The 26,448-nt window shown below is 44.2% G+C and overlaps 2 protein-coding genes across 3 annotated transcripts; one reads left to right on the top strand and one right to left on the bottom strand.

The window, feature by feature from the left end:
• Nucleotides 1-729: 729 nt before the first annotated feature.
• Nucleotides 730-13,270, bottom strand: LOC148672191 (elongation factor 1-gamma-like). Its single transcript, XM_088627689.1, has 10 exons — nt 13,168-13,270; nt 11,364-11,498; nt 10,946-11,009; nt 7,272-7,414; nt 6,797-6,940; nt 6,114-6,243; nt 5,603-5,726; nt 4,766-4,938; nt 3,033-3,157; nt 730-2,597 (listed from the first exon to the last, which is right to left on the bottom strand). Exons 1-10 carry the CDS (start codon nt 13,171-13,173, stop codon nt 2,439-2,441), a joined length of 1,203 nt encoding a protein of 400 aa, XP_088483815.1. The 5' UTR covers nt 13,174-13,270; the 3' UTR covers nt 730-2,438.
• A 260-nt stretch (nt 13,271-13,530) lies between these two features.
• On the top strand, nt 13,531-24,813 carry LOC148672190 (uncharacterized). Of its 2 annotated transcripts, none has more exons than XM_088627688.1 (6): nt 13,531-14,469; nt 15,841-18,668; nt 21,740-21,879; nt 22,378-22,502; nt 22,759-22,876; nt 23,657-24,813. In XM_088627688.1, the coding sequence occupies exons 2-6, from the start codon at nt 16,145-16,147 to the stop codon at nt 23,789-23,791; spliced, it is 3,042 nt and encodes a 1,013-aa protein (XP_088483814.1). In that variant the 5' UTR covers nt 13,531-14,469; nt 15,841-16,144; the 3' UTR covers nt 23,792-24,813. The 2 variants fall into 2 exon arrangements, with proteins under 2 accessions (XP_088483814.1, XP_088483813.1); XM_088627687.1 differs by having other exon boundaries at nt 13,531-14,538.
• The last annotated feature ends 1,635 nt before the right edge of the window (nt 24,814-26,448 follow it).

The following is a 26,448-nucleotide window of genomic DNA, read 5'->3' as shown; positions in this document are numbered from 1 at the left end:
CTTTACAAAACCCACAGAGCACACTACACTTGTCGCTTTTGAAATAATGGGATGCCACAGTGGAAGCAATGGGTATACTGCAGAAACGGTAACATTTCCCCCAAATGGACAGAGGACACACTAATATAAAACCCCTTCTGGCCAATATTTTAAAATTTGGAGCTTTCCCCAAGAGGCAGGAGTGGGGAAAAGGTGTAATACGAAAGGGTAGTCTCGGCAAAAAAAAAAAAATGCTCCTGAAAGCCCTGACAAAGTACAACAGCAACCTTATGTAAATTAGGCCATGCTGCTGAGCAGTCATTATACTGAAGCTGCATTAAATCACATTCCATCCATTGGTTTTAACAAGCACAATGTGGACCCAGTTCTTTCACTTTAAAAACGTGCATCTTAGAAAGCAAAACTGTGTACATAGCATTCTTCCCCCTCCCTGTTAAATGAGCTGTTCTGTAAAATGAAAAAGCCTTAAAATGTAGTCCTCCACATAGCTTCAATATATACTGGAGCTGTAGCCTACAGAAAAGTGACATGGAAGTGATTGTCAATTGACTGCATCCCTGGTACACAAATGTAAGGCCTGACACTCCAATGGAGAGAAGTCTGAACTGCAGGGCATTAAGGACCACTTTGCAGCTCCTGCCCAATTCCACAAACTCATGAATACCTGTATGGTTCAGATCAAGGAAAGCCAACAGCACTCTTCTCAAAATCAGTCAAGTCAGACAAGAGTCTTTTGAATTGCTCTTTATTGAAAGGACAATCGTTGGTAGTGTTGAGGTAGACTGTTGCAATTCTAACACTGTAACTATCACATCCCCACTCACCTTGACAAGCATTTTGACCAAAGCTGAAAAAGAAGAACATTTGCTCTGTGGCACAGAACAGCAATAATCTCAGAGCTGATGCTTCTCAATGAGGAGCATGGGAACATTTTAAATATCCCTAACGCAATACTCTTCACATTGGGGGAGAGGAGCAATTGCTTTGCAACGTAATCCACATTAACAGGACCTTTTTTTTTATAGTTTTAAGGAGTAACTTCCATTTTAAAGATGGGTTCTAAATCTTCAAACATGGCAGAATTCAGCATCTCCAATACGTTAAGCATTAAGGCAGCCCTCAAGATTAATCAAGACAAAGCAGACAGAAGGCTGCACATCCACATAAAAACCAGGAGCATGCCCATGAATAGCTTGTGCTCTTTTGTTCCCCAATACCAGCAGAGCAAGATTAGGTACATTCCTGGAGTAATTCATTTCAGCTTTGGTATCTCCACCAAGCCCAATACAATAATTCAAAAAGAACACGTAGGCGAACAAAAATCCAAGAATTTGCACTGCAACTGTTCTCCACCCTCATACTAGATTGTTAGTGCCAATATCTAAAATGGTCTATTGTTTGTTTTATGGCCTGGAGTGTTTTTTAAGATCAAGAATATTCTCTCAATTTAGGCTTGCCCACAGCAGTTTGAGGCTGCATGGAGTCACATTATCCTAGGTGACAGTCAGTTTGGCATGAAACTTGTTGCATCAGTTAGAAATTCACCTTCCTAAGTGCTCTGAACAAATGTTTAACAGATCTCCTTGCATGACTGCATTGGATCAATGCAAGCAAACAGCATTACAGAGTGAATCATAGCGCCACAAAGCACTCCATTCACTTTATGCAAGCAGAGGTTATCAAATGCTCCGTCACTGGAAAAAAGGGTCAAAGCAGGATGGAACTTGTTCATGAAGAGCCTTGCTTCCTTAAAATTATGCATTTTCTTTAACTAGGACATGAATGGACCCATTTTATTTCTAATGCAGTGACATTTACATTAGCAACCAATTAAATTACAAGCTTATTCAAGCAGTCTCCAAGAAGTGTATTCAAATTCAGTTTTATAAAATTTCCCCATAACATACAGTCTTAGCATGCTCTGAAAAACAGGCCGTTCAAAACTTGCAGAGCAATTTTCATCCAAAATATAAGATGAGAATTCAGAGCATGGGTTTTTGGACAGTAATGTTACCAAGTTTCAGACCATAAGTAATCTTCAAGCTTCAGTTCTTATTCAAGTACAAGAATGGCATGATGCTTGACAGTCTTTACATTGGTAAAATAGCATATTTCTGAAACTTGCATAGTTTTTAAACATAGCTTTTTGGGGGTTAGTCACTATGGAAAGTGATCAATAGCACATTAGGTTCTCACTTGTTCCAAACTGCTAGTTTTTTTTTTTAATCTGAAATGTTCTAATTTTATTGCAAATGATACTGAGAAGGAATCGATACACCCAACGTATTCTGAAAGACCTATGAAAAATAGGTACTATAGCAGCAGGTTCCTTTTAGGTTTTGGGAAACAGATTTCCAGTATCAAGAACACAGAAGCAGCAGGGCTTGCTTGGCATTCTTGGTTCACACAAAGAGGCAGAGGTGTGAATGACTGAATTCTCATTTGAAGATCTTGCCCTGGTTGAAGGACCTGCCCACGTGTTTGAACTCGCCCTCCCAACACAAGTACTCCTTCACCAGCATCTTGGTTTCCTCATCGTCAGGATCCAGCTTCCTCCAGGTGTACGTCTCATAGTCAACCTTCCAGTCGTCACACAGCTGCAAAACAACGCCAGGGTGAGGGCCTCCGCACAGGGCCCATAGCACTTCCAACACTTGCTTTTCATTTTCAACATTTGGAAAGACAATTCGTAGGACCAGGCTTCATGTCTGTGAGGGAACTCATTGGGAAGTGCTCAAAATTAGCAATTTGGGGGGAGGGGGTCTGGTAGAGATAACCAAGCGTCAACATTTGCCAGTTCTCCTTCATGCCAGAAGCACACAAGCAGATTTTCTCTGACCCTGGTGCTCATGTGCTCATTCAGCACTGTAGCCACAATCCAGCCTCTTACCAATGCACGGCCCCAGCAGAGCTGTCTGAACTGAAGAGCCACACAGGTCGGGTGACTGACGACTGGTTAGTCCCATTAAAACCAGTTATCACCAGGAAAGCATTGTCCTAGTCCAAGATGGACCATCATCAGTTCCACCCACCTCAAATGCCAGATCCTGCCCCCGGAGAAGCCAGATGCCCGATATGGAGCTGTCTCCATCCTCACCAAACAGAGCCACACTGGCAAAGGCGTTTTTCCGCAGCCGGTCCAGACGCTGGAACATGCCTACAGAAGCAATAACCTTAGTGGACCTGCACAGGCCCAGCATAACGTGCACTACGTGGTATGACCAAACAATACAGCAGTACTCCAAAATCTAACATGCCTCTACTTGAGCCAAGGTTAAACCATTGCTATCTAATGATCCTGCAAAACTAATTAAGGCTTCTACCTTCTTTCAATTTCCACATTAAATTTTAAGACTCCTATAAATGAGCTGTGCACATGGCTCAATACTCAGGTTATACTGGAGAGTACTGATGGAATAAGGCCAGGATTTGGAATGAATGGCTCCAAGTCACTAACAGGGACAATTAAAATTCCTTGCCTTTCATTCTGATAAAGTAAAAGGGGAGAATGTTCAAGGTCTACTGATCTGCCTATTACTCAGGTAGGTCATTTTCTTATTAGTGATTATGCCTAAAGTCATTTGACTCGCATTCATGCCGAGCTGTTTGAAAGCAATTATCTTGTGAAACAAAGCACAACTTTAACGGGGCATATACATCCACCATAGTAATGGCCATTAAAGGCACTTTTACCACAGATCTGCACATGCATATAACATTATACTAGAGTTGCAAATTTAATCTAGCCACTGTATGTGGCATCATCAGCTGTTCTAAAACCCAGCACTATGGCAAGGACTTCTGTACTTCATATCAAACCAAATCTACCATGCCCAACATGACACTACAACAGCTAAATATGGCAAGACTTTCATGGCGCCACTGCAAGGAACTCAAATTCACCATTTTGCCAAAACAACAAGACCATGCTGATTAAATCAAAGTTATATTTTTACTAAATGCAACTGGCAGACTACATTTTCAACTTCAAGGGTTTCCAGATAGCTCAGATGATAAAGGTACTGTCCAACACCAGTCTCCTCTGTATATTGTAATTGTGTATTCTTTTTATTTATTGTTGTTCTCATTCTGTAAAGGGCTTTGAGAAGCCACCTTTAAAAAGGCGCTATAAACTTTTTTATATTATTAATAAAACCATTTTCCTTTACTGTAAAGACAGTAGGATTTTCTCCATCACCCAACCAGCAAGGAAAGAAGTCTAAAATGCAGCTCTTGCAGTGAGAAAGAAAAAAGTTTAGTCAGTGTCGTGGCCTCTCCAGTAGCCATGTCTAGTATGGTTTGACTAGCTGGCGGTGAAGAGCCACAATGATCTCTGCACCCTCGTCACCACGCCTGTCGATTTGCATTGCAACAGAGTGGTAATTAAAGTGCAGTACGAGATGTGAGCAACATCAACGCTGTACCCTTGTCCCCCCTGCCTAATTTACAGTTAGCAAACAAACACAGACATGCTTCATTTACAGCATAGTGCTGTTTCTCCCCTCTACAGTGGCCAAAAGGGAGCTCTTTCAATACAACAGCCAGGGCTTGCACCTTTCCTAAAAGGGACGTCTAAGAGATCCTAGCATATAAGAGTAGCCTGTGGTCTGGAAATTTAAATTGTACACAGGTATACATGGGAAGACATAAGTTAAGACTCTGGAATAAGCTTCACTGCCCTCTGGATAGGCTGTAAGGTGAAGAACAAAAAACACTTGTCGCAAAGCAGAAAACTCTGGACTTTTGGAACTGACATATTACACACCTGTGATGAGGTTACAGCTCATGAAGACCTGGCCCAGTTCACTGGCGTATCTGTACTCCGAGTACCACAGTGACCAGCCCTCTCGGTCAAAGTTCTCCCACAGGTAAGGAAGAGCCACAGTCATGGTGTCGTCATTGGAGTACTTGCGCTTGAACTCATCCAGAGCGAAGGTGCTGCAATACGAGCAGATTCCCCAAGATACTCCAAAAAGGAAGGAACTTGGCCATTTTTTACACCACTTTCCCCCCCTCAACAGCTAGAAAATGTGTCAGAATCCTCCTTCACCATTTACAAGTTATCAAAAAAAAGTGCTGGGAAAAGAATCAAGTCTCATGAAGCAATGCAACAACCAATTAGCAGTATCTGCGGAGTCTTAAAAAAAAAATCACTGCTTTACAGACGAAGGCAGTCACACCTTTGAGGGCCAGTTTTACCAGAGTTTTTAGACTCTCCCGGATAGGCCTGGAGAATAGATTAATCAGCTGCACTTAAAAACCAAACCCTTGGAGAGCAGTTGGTTTAGATGGGTCCGATTTAAAATTCTTAACTCGGCTTTTAAAGACCTACGAACAATTTGGTGGTTGCCTAATAGTTCAGGAACTGAAATTAAGAAGTCAAGTTATCTTGAGGTCAGCCAGGGGTTCAGTTATGCTAGTGACCTTACCTGGAATAAAAGAACAGAAGGAGAGTTCTAGGTCCTCTATTGTAAGGAAAAAGAAGAGAAAATGGAAGCAAGTCCCTCTAACAAACAGGTGGAAGCCCTGCTCTTGTGCCTCCGTACACAGGCAGTAAACCAAACAAATTGGCTTTCAGAAACCCAGCTGTCAGGTTCTATACCTCTTAGGAAGGCTGGCGAATGGGTCTTTGGCCTTGGGTTCGGCTGCCATGGCCTCCTCTGTGGGATCAAGCGTGTCCTGCTCTGCCTCCTCCTTGGGAGGGTCATTCTTAGGAACCTTTTTGCCTGCGTGGAGAAAGCGGTCCATGATAAACCTGCCCTGTACAACCCGGAGGATCCTCAGATTTACAAAATCCCAGCTTGACCTCCTGTAAACTTCAGATACTAATAACTTGCCCTCCACTCTCTCAACCTAAAAATGTATTTTTTTAAAAAAAGAAAGCTCATAAAATCCATTTCTGAAGCTGTTGCAGAAGCTAATTTTGAAAAATTGCACATCAGGGAGATGGGGAAAAAATCATATTTCTAGGATTTAATTCACCCCCCCCCCCCCCCACTATAGATCCTTTCACATTTCAGGATCTGCCAGTACCATCTAAGCCCGAGTAAAAGCAACAGCTGGACGTTGCGTTTCTGAGCAGAGCATGACTAGCCAGCTGTGGCCCTACTTACCCACGCACTCGGCAGCCTTCTCACACAACTGGACCTCCCCAAGCACCTGGCTGAACTGGGGCTGCTGGACACAAGTGCAGAACCAGCGCGTCACACTGCCATAGCCTTCCCGCTGAGGCGGATCCAATACCTAACAGGTTGGAGAACAGGAGACTCTGTAAAAACTAAAACTTCAAGACTATTGCAACCCAATGTTCAGTGGCTGCAATAGGTAGCCATTTGCCACCCCCCCTCCTCCCCCATCTTGCTTGTCAATAACCATTTTATCCAAGGATCTCAACCAGCTGGGTCTTGAACAGAGAAAGTTTCTTTCAAGACCAAGATCCAGTTCTCGGTTGAGGACTCTGCCCCCAGAAGTCCCCCAGAGTGACAGCAGCAATCTTTTGTAACAGTAACCAGAACTATTTAAAGAACTGCATACAAGGTCTTACGCACTAGATGAGATGTACATTTGTTTCGACCTCAAAGCTACCTCTACTACAGGCAAATCTTAAACCTTATGCACGAGTTCTAGTGGTTAACAGTCACATGTGGTGAAGAACAGTGAAATCAGGGCTTTGGCAAATATTACAAGCAAGAGGAAATTCACAAAGCAGGAGCTCATTTGGAGAATAACATATTCAAATTGGTCCTTAATTGAACTGAAGTTTGATTTGAGTAAGTGAATGCTAGGGTCACCCGACCTGTGTGTAGGCAAGAAGCAGGGCACACACAACACAGATGTCTGCCAGGGTCACCCTCTCCCCCACTAGGAACGTGTGGGTCTTCAGGTGCTCTTCCAGCACTGACAGCACTCCCTGGAGATGTTCTCTGGCACGCTCAGTGGCCTGTTGCAACAGACAAAAATATTTTACCTTATTTTATGGTACATTATGGATTAAAACTTACTTGCACTTGGTTTGTGCAACTTTAAAGTATGGGCTGCTGGTTCATGTACAAAATGCAGTAAGGCTCAGACACCTAGGTGACAGCAGGCTGAAATTTAATTCTTTCCATCAAAACTCCACTACACAACCACTCCCTCTCTCTCACCTTAACTCAATATTTCACCGAATGGACTTGTTTTCATCAAGGAATAAAGACTTCCCTTTTGAATTAAATGTTATGAGCCGAGAGGAAAAATGTAGACACCACCCTACCCCCCACACCAGCTCTAACCTGCTTGTTGTAGTCTGCAGCACCCAGAGTTGGGTAGACCCAGGTGGCAACAGAGGGCACAATCTCACTGTTGGCAAAGTTCACCCATTGCTGCACCAAGGCACTATCTTGAAGACAGGATCCTCTTAAACTTTCAGGGGACACTGAAAAGATGGTTAAGAACACATTAAAATATTCAATTACATCCCAGATCAGTCAAAGGGCACAAAAACCATGAAGTTAAAGCAGCATGAGACTGGATCCCAGTATTCTGAGAAACACTAATTCACTATCAAAAAAAGTGAAAGCCCTATGCTGTGGTGAAAACTGAAACAGCCCACCTCCCCCCAACACAACAAAATCCAGCTCTGATCAACAGAACCTTTTCTCCTCATCCTTTAGTCCTCCACCAGTGAAGCCTACTGTGAAATCAGAAGTCTGGTGTAGAATACTGCCCTTTGAAGTACTGGGCATAACTACAGTATACTGTAGGTAATGATTCCCATTATCCTTTAAGATGAAGGAACAGTGCTGAGGGGGGTCAAAAGGAAGCACAGGATCTGACAAATCGGAGGTCTTAATGTTAGGACTTCTCCCAGAGGCTGCTGGGATCAACATCAATAGAGGCCAGAATGACAACACCCACCGTGAACCAGGCTACAGGGGACACAATCACTTAGCTTACAATTGTACAGAGAAAGTCTGGTCCTTCTCGGCAAAGGGCAGGAGTTGGGTACTGAACCAAAGTAGACTGATGTCTATGGGACCATATTGTTTGTTCCTATAATATTCCGTTTTCATGGACTGGCAGTCAAAACTTGTGCCTACATGTAAGTTTCTTAAAGGTAACAAGCACCTTGCATTATTTAATGCATTTGTTTTGTATTTCTAGCAGTTTCAACTTTGGCCTGAGCTTCAAACAGGAGAAAAGGGGGTTAACACCTTTAATACAGGAAGGTCTCCAACGCCTAAGGCAATTTTAAAAAACATAAAACCTAGTAAGGGAGTTAACAGCTTTGCCATTTCCACCCCATCATTTTCTGCTATTTTACTTGACAGGATTGCAAATGCTTGGCCTTCCTCCCCTTTTAATCAATGGTCTTGAGCTGCCGAGGAGTTCTACACATTCAAGAGATTTAAAACAAGTGGGAGGAAAGTCAAGTTCACATCTTCCTTCTAAAGGAAAGGTAGCTTTTGAGCAAAATGGGGATGAACAGGTTGAGTGACTGCATAAGAATGCAACATTGACATTTCCAGTGGGCACAAGCATCACAACCAGATTACATAGGGGTTTACAGTTTAATACTCAAACTGCATACCAATTAGATTACAGGCGTTTCTACATTTAAAGATGGTAGCACTCCATGGTTAATTCCTTACCAGAGGAAACCTTAGTAGGCTAAACAGGAAGTTCACATACTCAAGCTATTACAGCCAGAAATGCCTCCTGCCATTTCTTAAAGTAAACTTCTAAAACAGACTAGTACAAATGTACTGGAATGCAATCAACCGAGTGGTCTCGAGACAAGCAGTTAAGGATTAAAAACGGCACAATTTGTGCTTTGAGACTTGAACACAAAACTTGAGCTCTGACCACACAGCTAGTTCTGTCCAAGAAGAGAAATATTCTATTAATAATCTTCTTCCGTTAAACTTGAGACGACAATGGCATTCTCCTGCAAAGGAATGGAAGGGTTTGGTGAAGTGTTTGCCTGGAGATTAGAGCAGGGAGGAGGCTCATGGTGAAACAGGCTCAGAGTCAAGGTGTGGCTCTATCATAAACAGGACATCCTAATCAGAGAGGAGTTTCCTGTGGCTGGACAGGCAGGACAGCTGACACACCCACCCTGGCCTGCATGTACAAAATCGGGTATTGGACACCGACAGGCCGTGGCCAACCTAACTGGCCAAGGACAAGCAGGATAAGGAACTGCTGTTTATCTAGGAAACAGGAGCTGTAACAGAATCAACCCTACATGACTCCGAAGTAAGTGATGCACATTTTAAATGTACTGCACCACACACAGTGGACCAGTGATTAAGTGGTGGGCTGCGTTAATGCCATCTCTTCAGACAAATTAAATAGCCCTGCTCTTGGTCACCTCAACAGGTGAAGCATATTTCCCCCCTAAGCCTATTGCACCTTATGAAAGAGCTCAGCACTACAGTTTATCTTTTCTATTACCTCTGGGTAAAAAAAAAGCCTGTGGCATGGCGAGAATCTTTGCAAGAGACGGGGTGAAGTTCAACAGGAAAAGAGCTAAGAAAATGTCCACCCTGGATACAGTTCCACTGTGATTAAGCAATGCCCTTTTTTGTGCAGTTGCCAAATTCCCCTCCCTGCCTTAAACTTAAAACGCAGTTCAACCACTATTTGGATTTGAAACCAAGCTGGTCAGGAAGACTTTCAGGACAAGGAAGAGTCTGCTTTTTTTATGAGGACTCTTCAGCACAGTGACCCCATCTGACTGCTGCTTGTAACTTCCGAAACCTTTCATAAGGGCCATTTTAAAAATTAAATGCATTTCTGAATTCCCTGCAGCGTGTCACTCCCCCACCCAACCAATTTTCCACAAAAAAAAAAAAAGAGACTGTGGAAGGGCCAGAATTCAACAGAAAACCCTTCAGTGTGAAGAGTTAGCATAAAACATAACTGCTTTTTCAGCTAAACTGAACCTTCATTAAGGAAATATACATACTCCAAGCAAGGGAAAGTGTTTTTAACCGAGACAAAAACAAATCAGAAATGGTGGTTAAATAAGGGATTTAAGTTCCAACCACTTAAACTGGATAGTGTTGCTCGTTAGACTAGATATTTGAAGAGGCAATTTCTGTTTAGTACATAGGGATAGTTGTCAAGCCAATTTCAAGAAGGGGTACCAAGGCATATTAAGAGTTAAACAAGGGATTTTAAAAGTACAAACCCAGGCAGACTAAGCAGAGAGGCATCAAGTGCCAGAAGAAATTAGAAAAATGTTGCAGAAGAGAGTAAGTTGTCTATTGACTGGATGTGCAAAGTACATTATGGCAGGTAGTCCCGAGAGCTGCTGAGCAAGACCAACTGTGGTATTAAAGTATTCCAATGTTTTGCAAGTAAAAAACAATCTGCAACAACACAGAGGCTCTATACATCTGTACAACAGGGACTTTCACCATTAAAACCCAATGTCATATTTACTGCCCTCTAGTGTTAAGCAGGAGTATATACAAGATTGATTTATCCCACTTTAAAGAAAACCTTCTTGCACCATTTGTTTAATCCCTTAAGCACATTAACCATGATACAAAAGTACATGACTAAATAACCAATTCATCTTCTTAAGAGATGTCAATTCATGGACCCCCAAAATGCTTTCAGCCACCCAGAGATCACGTCAGTGGAGATCTGGACTTCCCTGCATTTTTTTCCGGTTAACCTTTCCAAGTCTCCTCATCTAGAGAAGACAGGGCTTCAGACTGTGGTTACCCAGTTTGTGACCGTTGCTTTATGCATACTGTTCCCTTTTTATTCCACATCACAGGGTACACTTAGGGTGAGCTAGCGGGGGCGTTCCTGAAACTGGGGAGCAGCTTTTTCCATGCAACAGTCCCATGTGCATACCGGCAAAGGACACTACAAACAAGAACCACTCGAATGTGGAAAGCAGTGTATCGAGGTAACATGCATTCATAGTCCGAAATTGCAAACCATTTACCATAGTGAGCAATAGCAGTGCCCTCATTAATCTGAAAACCATCTTCACCTTCAAAAACTGGGACCTGTGTCAGGAAAAAAAAAAAAAAAAAAGTCACTTACAGGAGTACCATCCAAAAGCAATCAGGACAAACTGATTAAGCCCTGAAAAAAAGCTACTGCAGAGAAAACCTTCAATCAATTAAAAAAAAAAAAACTGGTGTGCTCTTCAGTTTGAGTATTTACAGAGGCTGTAAAGGAAACCTCACGAGTGATAAAATCAAATGTGGAACCTATAGGTACATCTGTCTTAAAATTAAGATTCAGTAGTTTTAGCTTTCTTGAAGGCTCTAGAACATTAAAAGCACAAAAGGAACAGTTTTCCCATTCCAATTTTAATCTAAAAAAAAAAAAGAGTGAACAAGCACATCCAATCTTACCTTTCCAAATGGAAACCTGGATAAAAAGGCATCTGATTCCAAGGGCTCCGAGACTATGTTAATCTGTACCCCACTGTACTGGGCAGCAATCAGCGCAGGGTAAGACCTCCAGTAATTGGGATATGTGTAAAGAGTCTGCCGAAACAAAACTTTAAACAGCAACTGCCAACATACAGATGAAGATGAACAGTGTTATTCCACAGCCAAACTGCGTTTACTGTTCGACAGGACCCTCTACCCAGTTTCAACTGTGGGTTCTGTAGAACAACAGGAAACATTACAGTGGTTTCTTAGACCCCAATAAGCACAGGTCTTTGATTTTGGTTATATCAATGGTTCTACTCCCCAGCACAGAAGGAACACCTTTTGGCTCATCCAGGACGAGCTCTAGACCTCCAGCGCTAATGGAGGACCAAGCTGCTTCCTTGTTTAGACTTCATTTCCATCTTCAGTCAGTCCCACATATCAAGAAATCAAGTGCTGGAACTGGTAATTGGTCGATGTTAGTTACAAACACACAGCACAGAATCAATAAAGAACTTAAATGGATAAAAAAAAAAAGACTGCTTTCCTCCAGGACCAGGGTTGGGAACTACTGGTTTAAAGCGAACGATGCAGGTCTTATTGGCAAAACCAGTCCATAGTAACTGCTCTTAGTGTCCAGTGACATTTGTAGACCACTCTAGTGCTCAAAATATAATACGTTGGTGTAAATTAAACCTTGACAGTTAATTGGTTTTTAAAGTCGCAAAATATCGAAGGATGCCCTTTAACCATCAGATTTAAGGAGAATCACTTAGGAAATAACTGCTAAGGGACCAATAAAGCAACTTGTTAGTTCAGTTAAGACATTTACCTCAAAACAATTAAGGGTTGTAAGGAGTCCCAGTACCAGGGTTAGTCACCTCTGCTTTAAAGAAAAAAAACTCAGCATTTTCTTCCAGCAAGAATTCTAAAATAGTTGAAACTATTGGTATTGCGAGACTAACCACCTCCTGCAGCTCTGACGTACGACATGCAACACCGCAGTTCGCCAGTGGTGACCCTAAAATGCTGACCCTCAGTGAAACTAATGGCTTTCGGCTTCCCAGGAGTCACGGTTTTGGATTTGATCTGTTGAGCTAAAACAACAGCCCGATTCAATATTGTTTAATCCAGGGTGATAATTTGTTTCGGGCAGAAACCAACATAACCATCACTAACAGCTCGGGAAAGTTTTTCAGGAGATGAACTGGATGTGTGCCAATTCTGTTTTACTCGGAGCTTTAGATCTGAAAGACATTGTAACGCTTCTGGTTCAGGCATTTTAAACTGTTCCAATTGCTTTCCACAAGATGGCATAAGCAGTGAAGAGCTAGAGGTTCACTGCATACTGAAAAATGTGAAGACTGAAATTCAACTGAGGAGCTCCAAATCTGAAACGCTGCGCTCCGGGTTTGAGAGGAGCCGACGCACCGCCCTACTTGTAACCAAAGGTAAACCAAACCTGTAGCACCTTCACAAAGAAAGCACGTTGCCCATTACTTGGAGCTTGAATGTTAAATCGGCTGGAAAGTGCAAGCACAATGTCGGACAACAGCTGCCTCGCTTCCAGAGCTTACAGACAGTTCTGTCTCCACCCTTGCGCTAATTTGCTACTTTAACGTTTAAAACAAAATAAACAAAAACACACTGTGCGTAAACATACCCTTTCTAGGCTTCCTCCATCAAGATGCAACAAGCAAAGCTGAAACCGGGTTATAAATCACTGCATTTCACTTAAAACTGTAACTCTCTATCTGAGCTGGCAAACGCCTCCACCTACCGCCATTTTCCACCAGCGCAGACAGCCGTAAACCAGCCCGCTCCTGCATTCCCTGCAAACACACACTGGGAGCGACTGTCGCAAATAAATGCCCGATGGAATAGGAGGGGCTTATAACTGAATTCATGGCCGGTTCAGAGCTACAAATAAAAGAGTCTAGAGCACATAAAAAAGTCTGAAGACGAAATATATCAAATCTAGATTAAGATTTAAATGGTTAAAATAAACAATAAGTGTTGGATGCACGGATTTTTATATTGGGCATCATTTTGAAAAGTCTGAAATCGTGAATTGCTACTTGCTGTGATTGCGTGTAAATTCCTCCTCATTTCACCGTTTGACGTGAAGACGGGAGAAATAGCTATATACTGTATGTTTTTCCTTTAAAGGAAAACACAGGAAAACGAGAACGAATCAAATCTTTATTTTGAAGTTATTTCTGTAAGCAACATCTAGGATACCTTTATCACTTTTATTTTAAAGCACTTTCCTATTTCATTTGATACTGGGAGATGTGCAACAAAGCAAAAAGGTTATGGGAGTAATATTCGACTATCCAAGTGCCCACGGTTAGTACTACTTCTGTGCGGAAGAGAGCGTGGTCTGGTCCCCACGAAACCTCACATCGTGAGATGAACTTCGCGGAGGGTTGCTATGGCAACTGCCTCCATCCAAAGTCTACTGAAGTCACGAAGATGACCTAGAAAAAAAAATACTGGGTAATCGTTTTTACGCATCGGCGGAATCTGACTGGCACACGCTGTACAATGATTCATTCGCCTAGAAAAAAACAGAGGTCTATAGTTCTGTACTGCAAATCTTTTTTTTTTTAATTAGCGGGTATAACAATAGGATGTATAAATATACTTGGTCTGTTGCCTGAATATGGATACCATTTATGGTCAAGGCATTCCAAACCACCGCGCTTTGTGTTTTTCATGCTTCGTCTTCCTGCGAGGAGACGGGCTGTGATGCTATTATGCTGAGCGTGTGGGATGGAAGTTAACTACCTGGACCCAGTACATTCACGCACGCCACTGCTGCAGCTATGCGTAATTCTCCAAAGCTGGCCAAACCGCGCCGCCCCGAGACTCCAGTGAGATCACAGGCGCAGACGGCGACAACAATAATCACATCGCCGTGCCATCGCGCCTGCTTCAGCGGGGAGATTAATCGCGGATGCGGCGAGCAGCCGTCGCTCTGGCATTTGGAAAGGCCCCCTTTGTGTTTTCAAAAAAAAAAATAGCAGAAAACGATCATCAAAATATATGACGAGTCAGGAGGGAGAACGACGGATTCAAGGTGAAACCCGGATGGCACAGAGACGCGCTTAGTTCGGTGCTGGCAGAGCAGTGTAGAATCGGGGGCAAGGTGAGCGCAGAACAGAATCCGAACCGCCGGCAATGTACGAGATAACATCTCTTATAATGAAATGCGACATTTTTTTTTTAGAATTTCGATATATTCGGGTTCGTCTGATTAATTTGTGTGCGCTATGGTCTCGCTGTGAAGACATCGAACAACGTCTGAGAAACTGTATAAATCGCAAATGCTTAAAATATCATTTTTTTTGTTCCAGAAAATTCAATCGAATTATATATATATATAAAAATGTATCATGATTTGTATAATGTGTCATCTTAATGTGGTAGTGCACAATTCCTTAGTCTACAGCCTATTTTTTCCAGAATTCCGTTTTTCGGCTAAGTTTGCTACTATTATGAAAATAACTTGCTTATATCCGAATGCGGTCGCGTACGTGTTATTATTTTTGGTCGTGGTGACACGAACCATCTGAAAAAAAAATCGATTTTTAAAAAATGACTCCTGAGTAAAATAACGAAACACGACACTTATTACTGTATTAAAACGTTTATTTTAAGAGATTGTCCATATTTTTATTTAGAGCGTCTTGATTATATTAAAGAGCGAGGGATCTGCATTTGATGTATATGCCGCATCTTAAAATGTCGAATTTGTTTTAGACAACACATTCATATTTCTAATGCATTATATTAAGGATTTAATAGCCTAACTGTATTTACACCATGAGGTGTAACTATGTGATGAAATGTGTATTTGTTGGAATATAGATTACCATCTAAAGTGTGGGTATACTTCAGCACTGTGTTTAGAAGGCAGCTCGTCTAGTTTTATAACTGACTCAAACGTTTTTTTTTAATTCTATATAATTATCTGGAAAAAAAAGCTCTCTCTTTAGCACTGCGTGTTTTTTTTTTTTTAAGAGGAATGCTTGGTGTATGATTCATCTGAAATGTATAATACGTCCTGCTTAAAGAAATGACAAGCTGTCAACAGATATCTATCCAGTGAGAGGTGTGCTGTGGAAGACTGAGAGAGGGCTCTTGAAACCTTTGAAGTCTGTGACTGTCTAGCTTTCCTGTGCTGGACTGCAGTCGGGGGTCAGGCAGGCACCTGGCTGGAATTCACACGCTATAGATGTATCTTCAGTGCTCAAGCTTTTAAAATAAGTGCCTCTTTATAAGTAACACATATACAGTAGATTCATAGTGTGGTCTGGAAACACGGGCAATGTGTTTTTAAAAGACACTTCATTTGCAGTGACCATTAATGCATTTAATTACCCATCCCATTTTGTTTGTACAATACGGAAGTCCAATGCACTTACAACAGTTTTTTTTTTGCATCCAGGCTCCAGTTAAGGATATTTGGCATGCGAAGAACTGGACAGAGATCTCCGCTACATTTTAGTGAAAGACATGAAGCCACTCATCCGCCGCGTTGGGGAATATTTCCCAGCCCTGTGAGGAAGGAATGTGTCTCACGCTGCGGTTACAGGGAAGCGTTCTGAAAAGGCAAGACTAGAAAAGGTCTCTTTCCTACGACTCCCACGCTGGCTTTCTGCCTTTAGAATTGGCTCTACTGCCACGGCTGCAGGGCAGTGTCCAATGAACCTTTTTTTCTTGGCCTTCTTTGCTCCTCTGAGCTGACAGAAATGCTACAGCAAAACAACAACAACAACTACTCGTGCCTGGAGAGGGGCCGCGGCAGCAGCAGCAGGAAGATCATCTCGGAAGCTGGGGCCGAAGGCGGCGGCCCGCCGTTCACCAGCCTCCTGCAGGTCGCCTCCTTCCAGGAGTTCCGCGGCACGGCGCGCCCGGCACCGAAAACCAAGGGCTTCAGGAGCTGGGCGGTCAGCAGCGTCTGCGCCAAAGGCAGGAAGAGGGCCGCCGCTCCCAAGAGCGATCACCGGCCTTGTCCCCAAGGAGCCGATGGGGCCACTGTGAGCAAAACCAGACCGGGGAACGGCACTCCTGCCATCGCCAACGCCAACGCCAGCTCCCGGCTGAGAAAATGCGGCGGCAGGTCGGCTCAAGTGAAGAGCAGCTTCAGTCTGGGGGTACAAATTAACGCAGCGACGGGCATATGCTGGAGAAGCCCGAGAAGCAGAGCTAGCAATGTGGGATCATTGGTAACCGTGGCAACTTTGAAAGCCTCTGAAGGCAGCAAAACACAGACCCAGTGCTTTTTCCTGCAGTCTGACGCTAAGAGCTACTGCTGCGCAACCAGGAGTCATTACAAGAGGCCTTCTCCATATATCGGCTCTGAATTCTCCACCCAGACGCAAGGGAAATCTGTTTTTGTAGGCGGGGGAAGGCCAGGAGGCTCAATGACAGGGGAAGCCAGTTACTCTGGGATGGAGCGCCGTGCGGATGGCGTGGCAGAAAGGGCAGTGAGAGTGGGCAGCAAACAGGGCAATCGCGCAGGACAGGAAGGGCCAGCTTTGGATGTTGTGACCATTGACCTGAGCCCGGTCCCAAAAGGGGATGAACCCCGAGAGTCCCTTCCCTTCGAAGAGAAGGAAGCAGGGGACCAGGGGGAAGAGACCGAGCCAGGAAAAGGAGACGGGAAACGGGAAACCTGCACCGTACCGCAGTTCCCAGAGGCGGAGGGACGGGAGAACACAGGCGCGGAGAAAGATGGGAGAGACTGCCCATCGACCCCAGGCCAGGTTCAAATGTTGGTGCAGAACTGTGCTGTTCAAAGGGGATCAGAATGCCCAGGAAGCAGGAATCAAAAGAGACCTCCAGTGGGAATGAGGAGGGCTGTCTCAAAGGAGCACAATCACATGTCTCGGCTCTTCAGGGAAGAGGAGGCCTCTGTGGTACCTCAGTCTCAGCCACACCATCACTGCTGCTCTCTCTCAGAGTGCTCCAGGCCCAGAGGTAATGTCAGCGGCCGAGAGAACGCTGCCAAGCAAGATGTACAGAGTGAGCATGAACCAAACTCTTCACTCGCCAGACTTGCAAAACTAACCCTTGATGATGATAAAGACACAAACCAGGACACCGGAGATTTCAAAGGCAAAGTTACGGTAACTCTTTGCGACCGGAAAGAGGACTGGCAAGAGAAAGATGATACAAGCCAGAATGTCTCCCTTATCCAGCACAATCAAGACAGTTCTCCTTGGGATCTGGAAGAAGCTGAAAGCCGGAATCCCAGGGGTCTCAGTGAGAAACTTCACAGTGAGTCTGTTGGTAATGACCGAGTGATGGGGACCTCAGACCACACAGGGAGAGGGGTGGATGACCCATGGGAGCAGCAGAGCTCTCCTGATGATGGTCTAGCCAGGCCTTTCTGCCGGTCCTGCTCTGCAGTCCTCCGGGAGCAGCCACAGATCACTTGTGCTGATGACCCTGAGCTTCGTAGGGGCAATTCAGGCTCCGACCAGACAACACAATTTGTGACGTCAGACTGCATAAAGGAATGGCTCGAAGGTGCTGAGGATTTCTCCAGATCTAAGGCCGAGGATAGCCCCGGACCAGTGGAAATGACTGGGAACACTGGAATGGGCAGTTCTGGCAGTCCCAGGTGTGAAAGCAAAAGACGTGTCGAAAGCAGTCATGATGGAAAATGGAGGGAATGCTGGAGAGAAAAGGCAAAAACGTCAGAGAAGGTGTCCCTGCCAAAAGATTATGCTTACAACAGTAACAAGGCTGTAAGCCACACAACAACTGACACACGTGAGAGAACTAACAATGACGGGAATGAGACGGGCCTGAATTCCCAAGAGGGAACCTTGAAACAGAGGGCTCTGGTAACAGACTTTAGTGAAGGAACAGACCGTGGATGCAGAAGTGCAGGGAACGCCGAGCCTGGGGAAGCAGACTCTGCCTGCTTTTCTGTGTGTGCCAATTCCCCCTCAAGAGGCCCTGGGACTGCAGCAGCAGCACGAGCCCCAGCCGGGCCTAATCCATCAGCGCCGGTAACCATGGTGACCCTCTTAGCTCAGGAGAGATCCCTGCCTGAGGTTGAAGGTCGCCTGCTTCCCCAGCACTCGATGGGAGAGCCCCACGGTCACAGAAGCACAGCGGCTAATGAGAGGGGAAGCCCCGATATCGAACAAGGCGCCGGAGATGATGAGTTTGGCGTTTTTGTGCAGGCAGGGGAGCCTTTCTCCTGGGACGACAGCTTCACTGACTTTCGCCAAGTGCCTTGTGGACTGAGGGAGAGCAATGGTAAGTCCTGTCTGACTCTGCAGCTGGAAGGCTGGGAGCTGGGAGCACTGGTGATTCCTAGGTCAGGTGATGCAGTAGTGACTCAGACTCAGAATCAGCTGTAAGACAAGACACTGTCAGGTATTGGGCATGCAGACTATCAGACTGACACCTCTTCTTCACCTGCTCTTGTCCTGTCAAGGGAAACACTTTCAATATGTGAAGGAAAATCCTTCATGTTTTATAACTGAAAAGAAGTGCTTTAGAACTATAATCAGGGACAAGGCCCTGAGACCCCCGAGAACCCCCGAGAACCCCCGAGATTTACTGTAAAATCACAGTAGAGATACATTACTTTTCTTAGAAAACAAGATTCAGGAGGAAAGATGGATAATTTCAGATTGATCATCCTGTAGCTCGTGACAGAAGAATCCAGCCTAGGTACGTCCTACTGAGATTTTCCAAGTGCTGCATTTTAAACACCCTTTCGTGTTTTTATGTGATGAAGCAAAGAGTATGCACTGCAACAGTCCTGGGTATTACACCCAGCAAAAGGGGAAGAATGAAAGGAAGGATAGATCGATAGAGCTGCATGCAATCCTGCACCAATAATTAATTAAAAAGTGTTGTTTGGCCTGACCTAAATCTGCTGTCTAAAAACTGTGATCTGATACAGCGCTGATGTTGTTACATTTATTATTTAAAGGCCTGCTGGGAGACTCTGAATCTATGATGATGAGCATTTCCTGGCTCTGTAACCCTACAGCAGGCCTTTCTCAGAGGAGAGCATTACAGAGGCAGGAAAACCAGACAGGGAACATCAGGGAAGACAAACAGTGGACACAGCACGTGTGTCTCCCTGTTCAGCACAGCCCAGGGTTTGAAAGGGAGCTCTGTCCCATTCCCTGAAAAACCTGCACATTTAGAATCAGAGCCTAGACATGCGTACATCAGGAGCTTCTGTTGATCTTCTACATCAGTGTTTACCCAGCTGCTTCTGCTGCTAATCCCCTCTCAGTGCTTTTTTGATCTAACCAGACCTAATTATGAAAAGCAATTTTTAATGTTCTGGGATCTATAAATTATTCATTTTTCAGCAACACCAGTCTTCATGTTTTTTAGAATACATATTTTTTTCTAAGGAATATAGAAAGTTAAGCCTGGCAGGCCAATAAGTACTGAAGTATGGGAAAAATTTGAATAATTTTCTAAGTATACTAGAGTTTTCTCAATCTGTCTACTAAAAGTGGTTCTCACTGCGGGTGATGGAGAACTGAAGCCCTGCAGGTTTTGTAGACACTATTAAGACAGTTCAGTGGTGGGAAGAGAGGCTGTTTAAACCAATGACATCAATAACTGATGCAGCCGAGCGGCCGAGAAGTTAGGCTGAGTGAAACCCAGAAAGCAGTGTTCCTCTCCAGCAAGAGCTGCCTGTGTCACTCCTCTGTACAGCTAACCTGCAGACAATTTACTGTATACAAGCGCATGCAAACAAAAGAACAAAGAACCCAAGGACAATCTCACTCCTGTAGTGCCCCCTGCTGGCAGATTTTAGGCATGGCAGGTTTTGCAAATAGCTTTTTTTGCATTTGAGTATATTACATGAAGTGGTCGCTAACACATGCATTGTCAAATTCATAAAGTGAAAGCATTTTCGGGTGCACATATAGGAACATATTTTCAGATGTAAACTGATAAGGTTAGCGAAATGTACTTACTGTAAATAAAAATTCAGAAGAGCATTGTAGAAATGGAATTGCAGTCACCAGTCTTCCAGTGTCTGGCCAGTGTGCTCAATGGAAAGGGCTGCAACATGTGACATTTTCTTCCTCCTGATTCTCCCCTTGATTCTCAAGATGTGATTAACTGAATGCAAAGAAATCAAATATTAACTCATGAGCCCCTACCTGCGCAATTAGCAGACCTGAGCAGTTAAGGCCGTAGTTGAAGATGTTCAAGTAGGGAGCTACGTCAGCCAGCGCAAGCTGCAAAGGAACAGGTAAAGGTTTATTCCATGCTGAAACGAAAAGAAAAGAGAGCGGTTGAGCCTTCTTGTTCCAAAACATTGTGTGTTTTTCATTTTCTTTTCACCACAGAGTAAATCTTTACCTGTTCCAAAGCAGTAGTTATGCTAGAACAGTGCCTCTGGTTGTAAGTCATCTTCATGCTGCTCACTTCTGTAGTGTTTGCCCTGCCTGTAGCTCAGATTCATTGAGGTGACCAAAGCCACAGTTATCAGATTAGATGCATTAGAACAAACAATGCTACAGTTTTAGCTATAGGTTTTGGTACATTACGTGAATAACAATATGACCATCAGTTGTGCAATAATGTTAGTAACCATTTACACATTGGAATCTCCATTGCATCCTAGGATTATCTGGCTTTTATTTCTTCCGGTTTCTGTTCATTCTGTTCCTGTGGACAGGAGGTGCGAGAGTCCATCTCTATATCACCCTGCAACCCACAGCTCACAGCTCAGAGTTGGCAGCCCACTGAAGCTCAGCAGGTGTGAGCCTGGCCAGTACCTGGCTGGGAGACCTCCTGGGAAAGCTGAGGTTACTGTTGGAAAGGGTGTTAGTGGACCAGTAGGACCAGCAGGTGGCGCCCACCCTGTGGTCTGTGTGTGTCCTAATGACCCAGTAAAGTGATGGGGACGCTATACTGTAAAAAAATAAAAAGGCGCTGTCCTTTGGATATGTAAAACTAAGGTCTGACTCTAGTTGGTTATTAAAAATTCCTGGGGCGTTTCTCGAAAAGAGTAGGGGTGTGAATCGTGGATTCGAGACCAAATTTCCCCCTCAGCTTTTAATAATCCCCCTCTCTGAACTGGCTTCATCACTCTGTTCTCCTCCCACTGAGAGCTGGTGTGTGGGGAGAGGACTGGTGCACTCTGGCTGCTGTCACATCACCCAGGTGGGGCTGCACACTGGTGGTGGTGGAGGGGATCCCCATTACCTGTAAAGCACTTTGAGTGGAGTGTCCAGAAAAGCACTAAATAAGTGTAAGGATTATTATTAGGGCGATGTAATGATTATTATGAAGTCTGTGCCATGCCTCCGGCTTGGCTGCCCACTCTCTTCATGTTTCAGAGGAGGTGTGGACAGCGTTTCCACAAGAGGGCAGCGATGGGCAGAACGCAGGGGAGGAGAAATGGCCGCCGTCCGGCCCAGTGGGGCAGTGGTGGCACGAGAGCGCTCTGGAGGAACCCAGAAGCACCCCGCTGGACCTGGTACGCTACCCACAAGCATACATCTCAGCGAATCCTATCTTGATTTCTGTTTTCTGGGTGGTGCTGCAGACCAGCGCCTTCAAAAAGAAACCTGTATGAGCTGATTTTGATTCCCTGTTTACTTAGAGTCTGGTGATCTCTGTTCCGCTTTCCAATTCAAACCGCATGAAATTTAAATATGAATGGACTAAATCAGCTTCAAGAGGAAGCCAGTCGTTTGCAGAAATAAAGTAAATGTCTGTTAGATGTTATTTGTTAACAAGCATGCAGCTCGATTTCTATCGTACTGTGGCATTTCTTATTACCTGTGTTCTGCAGAGGCCAATGACATCACACAGCACTGGGTTTGTGCCTGCTCCATTTTGTGCTTGGTATTGTGTTGGTGTCCCTTAGTGACAAGGCGAAGAGCGCATCTTAAAAAAGTAAACAGTGACAAACAAGGGAAGTTACAGCACAGCCTCCTGTGTGTATGTTCACTGCATGATTCTTTCTATCCAGGCTGCTTTGTTCCGGGAGTCTTTTCCCAGCACAGGATCTTCCTTCTGCGAGGCAGAGCATGTCCCTACGCTGCATCAGCTCCTGCAGAGAAAGCCTGGAGATAAAGATGCAACTGGGGAAGAAAGGTGAGAGAGAGAGAAAGCTGCTCGTAGTCTAGTTTAACAGAGCCTGTGTGTGTTGTATGTCATGGAAGCATCCAGTGTGTCATCACAGATCTGGATCTCAAGGAAAAGCATACCTTGGTGGTTCTGCACACTCATTGTGCACAGCAAATATTTTGCCAGTTGTTTTTGTGCGGGACACTAGGGAATCCCCTCTTTGTGTCTGAAATAAGATAGCAGGGGAGTGCAGGAATTGATTTTTCCTCTCACGTTTTCACAGGTGCTTGCTGGAGGGGCTTCAGGATGTGAATGAGATGATTGGCTTCAGAATCAAATGGGCAGAGTCGGTCTCTCAGACACTCCTCCTGCATTCTCTCCGTATCGACCCAGACAGCAGGGTGAGTGCACCAGGGCTCGGCTGTTTGCACAGACCTCGTGCTTTTATTTTGAAGACGTAAGGAACACGTCAGCATACCTGCTCTTGCTTGAAATACCAAGACGGTATGAGGCTCACAGCACTGTGCTTAAATCTGTCCAGAGTGGTATATTTTTTTGTGAATTGTACTGGGTTTGTGTATTAGAATTTTACTTTATTTTGATTTGTGTTTCCAACCAAAACATCATCCCTTTTCTCCTTACTTGGACATGTATCGAATAGGAGATGTTCATTTCTAGATTTGATTTTGCATGTTAAAGAAATGTGAATCTCACTCCTGTAGTGCCACCTGCTGGTAGAGTTTAGCCACTGCAGGTTTTGCAAATGAACCTCTTATTGCCTTTGAGTACATTACACAAAGAAGTTGCTAACAAATGATTTGTCAAATTAATCATTCTTTACCTGAAGACCTGAAGACATCTCCCTAAACTGCCCTGTAGTGGCTTGTCTTCATGTCAAGAGGGAGCGTAATCATTTGTTCTCAATTCTACCTTTTCTCCCTCTGGTTCCTCTGTGTTTCCTCTGGCTCCTTCAGGTGAGGCTCTTACATTTTCAGAGTTGAAACTGTAGTACGTATATTGCAGGATATGCTATATTAAAACTGTGTGGCACATTACAAAAAGACCTGTCGCTGCTCTGAGTCAATCAGCAGTAGAGTGAGCAGGTCCATTCCAAGAGGAATGTCTTTTGTCTGGACGTGTAACACTGGTGCTGAGGTTTGCTGTGTCGATCCACTTTGCAGGAGAGTGTGGAAAACTCCTGGACGATGGGTGACAGCCCCTCCCACAGCCAGCTCAAAATTCGGCAGTGGAGCCCCGCTGACCGCAACACCAAGACCAAGCTGTCCTACGACATCAACAAGAACGTACTGGCTTGAACAGGGGGCTTGGCTAGGCCACGGCGATCTGTCAGTCAGCAGTTTGTGGTTGGGGAGAAATTCATTTGATAATCCGAAAAAGAGAGTCGCAGTGCTGTGAGTTTGACTGGCACTTAACATTACAGTACGCTCAAAAACCTCTGACAAGCCTGGCTAAGAACGAACAAAAACTGCTCTGTCCTAACCCTCAAGACCATCACGAACAAGAGAGAGCTGACTGGATCTTCTTGTTTATATTCCTGTGGGTTTTCATGCATTTTAATTGTTTTCCCTACAAGGGCCATGGAATAGGATGACTCAAGAGGCTTGGGCTTTGGTACAAGTTTTTTTTAAAGCCTTCGTGAAACACATTTTGGGAGCACTGAACAAGCTACTCGGCCATGTTGTTGAAGCCGATACTTCCGTCAAGAAACAGCTGGATCAGATCTTTGGATCAGTTAGCTACTAACTAGTGGGCTAGATGGGTCTAGTTTGTAACCTTTCGAATGTTATTATGTATGTCTTGATATGGCTGATGCACTCCCCCATCAGCATTATGGCTAATAACACACCTTTCTTTGTACATCAGGAAGGAACATCTGTACTTCACCCTTCATTTTGCTACCTTCTACATTAAAATCCCTCGGAGTCATTTTGACAAAGCTCCGTATTGATCGGTGGTTGACTCCTTTTAAAATATAAATACCTATCACCCTGCTTTCAAACCGTTTAATGATTTAACAGGAAAATGACAGAAACTACTTATTGGTCACCAATTGTCTGCACCATTTGTTGACTTTTTAAAAAAAGCTCAAAGCATATTTTAAAAACGTTTTACTTAATGTTTGTCTATCCTTGAAAAACTCTGAAAACTGTCAGCACAGCTGGAAATTAATTTAAGAAAACACCATGCCATTTGTATGACCTATTTACTCTGTTAACAACTGGTTATTTAAATAATATTTTCTGAAACGGTTAAAAGTGTAAAAAATTTGAACTGGACTTGCTAACTTATTACGTAATAAAGAAAACATTCATGTGAACATGGGGTTGTGTTTTTTTACGTAATACCACTGAGTTTTGCAAGAAATGTAGGCCGAGGTTCAAGAACTGGGACCCACTTGTTGGCTTGTGCTGACTCGACACTCTCTCTGACACAAAAGTGTGTCAAAGTGTGACAGCTGACAAAGAAGGTGTCAGAAAAGGGTACCAGGAGGATTTCTCTCATCACGAATTCTCTGTCCTACAAGGAAAAACTCAGTGACCGGAGTAACGATGTTCCTGGCTTCACGCTGGGGCTACAGCATGTGACAACCAGACAATCCCCACAGCGTATCGGGACAGTGCCTCACCAGGCCTGCAGGGGCAGGTGCTCTTGGTAAGAATTACGAATGAGGCACTTCCTGGCTGCCCACAGCCTCACCTCAAGCCTGTAAGCGAGTGTCCTGTTTCTCTCTCTTGCTGCGCGCAGCTCATATCTGCATGCTGGAAACACACACCCTTGTCGTTATTATACTCGCCGCAGCTCAGGACTTTGGATCCTGAGTTCCAGTGGGAACGCTAACAAGCTGCTTCTTGGAGGAGCTGAGTTTCTCTGCTCTTTTATTGCGGATTGCCTTTTTTTCTGCCTTTGCTTAAGAAATCACAAGGCAATGTCAAGTACGATTCGCTTCCCTGTCCCAGTATCTATCTTACCCTCCATGTCAAAAACGGTCAGAACAGTCGGGGCCTAATTTGAAGGTGGTCAGTGTTTACTAAATGGAATTTCCAACAGGAAGTACAAGCCCTCATTTCTTCTTTAAACTATGTATGGCACGGAATGCTTAACATTTTTACATTCAAGAATGTTTGAATTTATTACAGATCTGGCTTGGCCTGTGGATTACTGTTTGCGTGCGTGTGTGTGTGTGTGTGTCAGCTTCTTACATCCTCTTATGACCCAACACTGTGGCTGAGACTGCTGCTTCCTAACTCGGGTTGCCATGGCAATGGGCAACCTGCTCCTTCGTTAAACCTAAATGCCTATATATAACGGTTTCCAAAGGAAGAGGCCTTTTAGTATGCAAATTAGGGCTGATGGCCCAGTCCTTAGATGGCCTTTGAGTCACATTCAAATGCCAGGAGACAAGGTCACCTTGTACAGGCCGCTGTTTTCACTGTTTTCAGCCACAACGGGTTCAACTTGTAGCATCACAAAATCTCAGCAAAATCAGATAAGAAGGACCACTAGAGGATATTACTGCAGTCTTTTCCTTCTGCTCTCTTCATCTTTTATCTGAACTGAGTTACTGAACAGAGGCTTTTATCCAAAGTAACTAATCCAGAAAATGTACAGAATCAAGCTGGACTGGACCTGGCCTGCTCGTTTCTACGTTTCCTTGTAATGTTCTCTCCTGTTTGTACTGCACTGCCATTAACAGTACCTACGAGTCATGTTGTGCAGCCAGTGTTAAACCCGCTGGGCTTTTTCAGACCACTTCACCACATTACTTAAGACATCGCAGGAGAGCTATTTTGTAGTTTACCGACAGACTGTCCTTGTCTATTTGAGCGCTTCCACTTCTGTGTGGTATTGTGGGTCACCCTCTGCAGCTCGTCTTGCACACATAAAGAACATTCCCGCTGCCGGCGTGAAAGCCTTCGTTTTCAACACGAGGAAAATCACATTGACTCTTTTC

This window comes from Lepisosteus platostomus, chromosome 4, assembly GCF_059453375.1.
Source record: "Lepisosteus platostomus isolate fLepPlt1 chromosome 4, fLepPlt1.hap1, whole genome shotgun sequence".
Classification (NCBI taxonomy): Eukaryota; Metazoa; Chordata; class Actinopteri; order Semionotiformes; family Lepisosteidae; genus Lepisosteus; species Lepisosteus platostomus.
The sequence above is the reverse complement of the archived record's forward strand: the minus strand, read 5'-3'. Positions and strand labels throughout refer to the sequence as shown.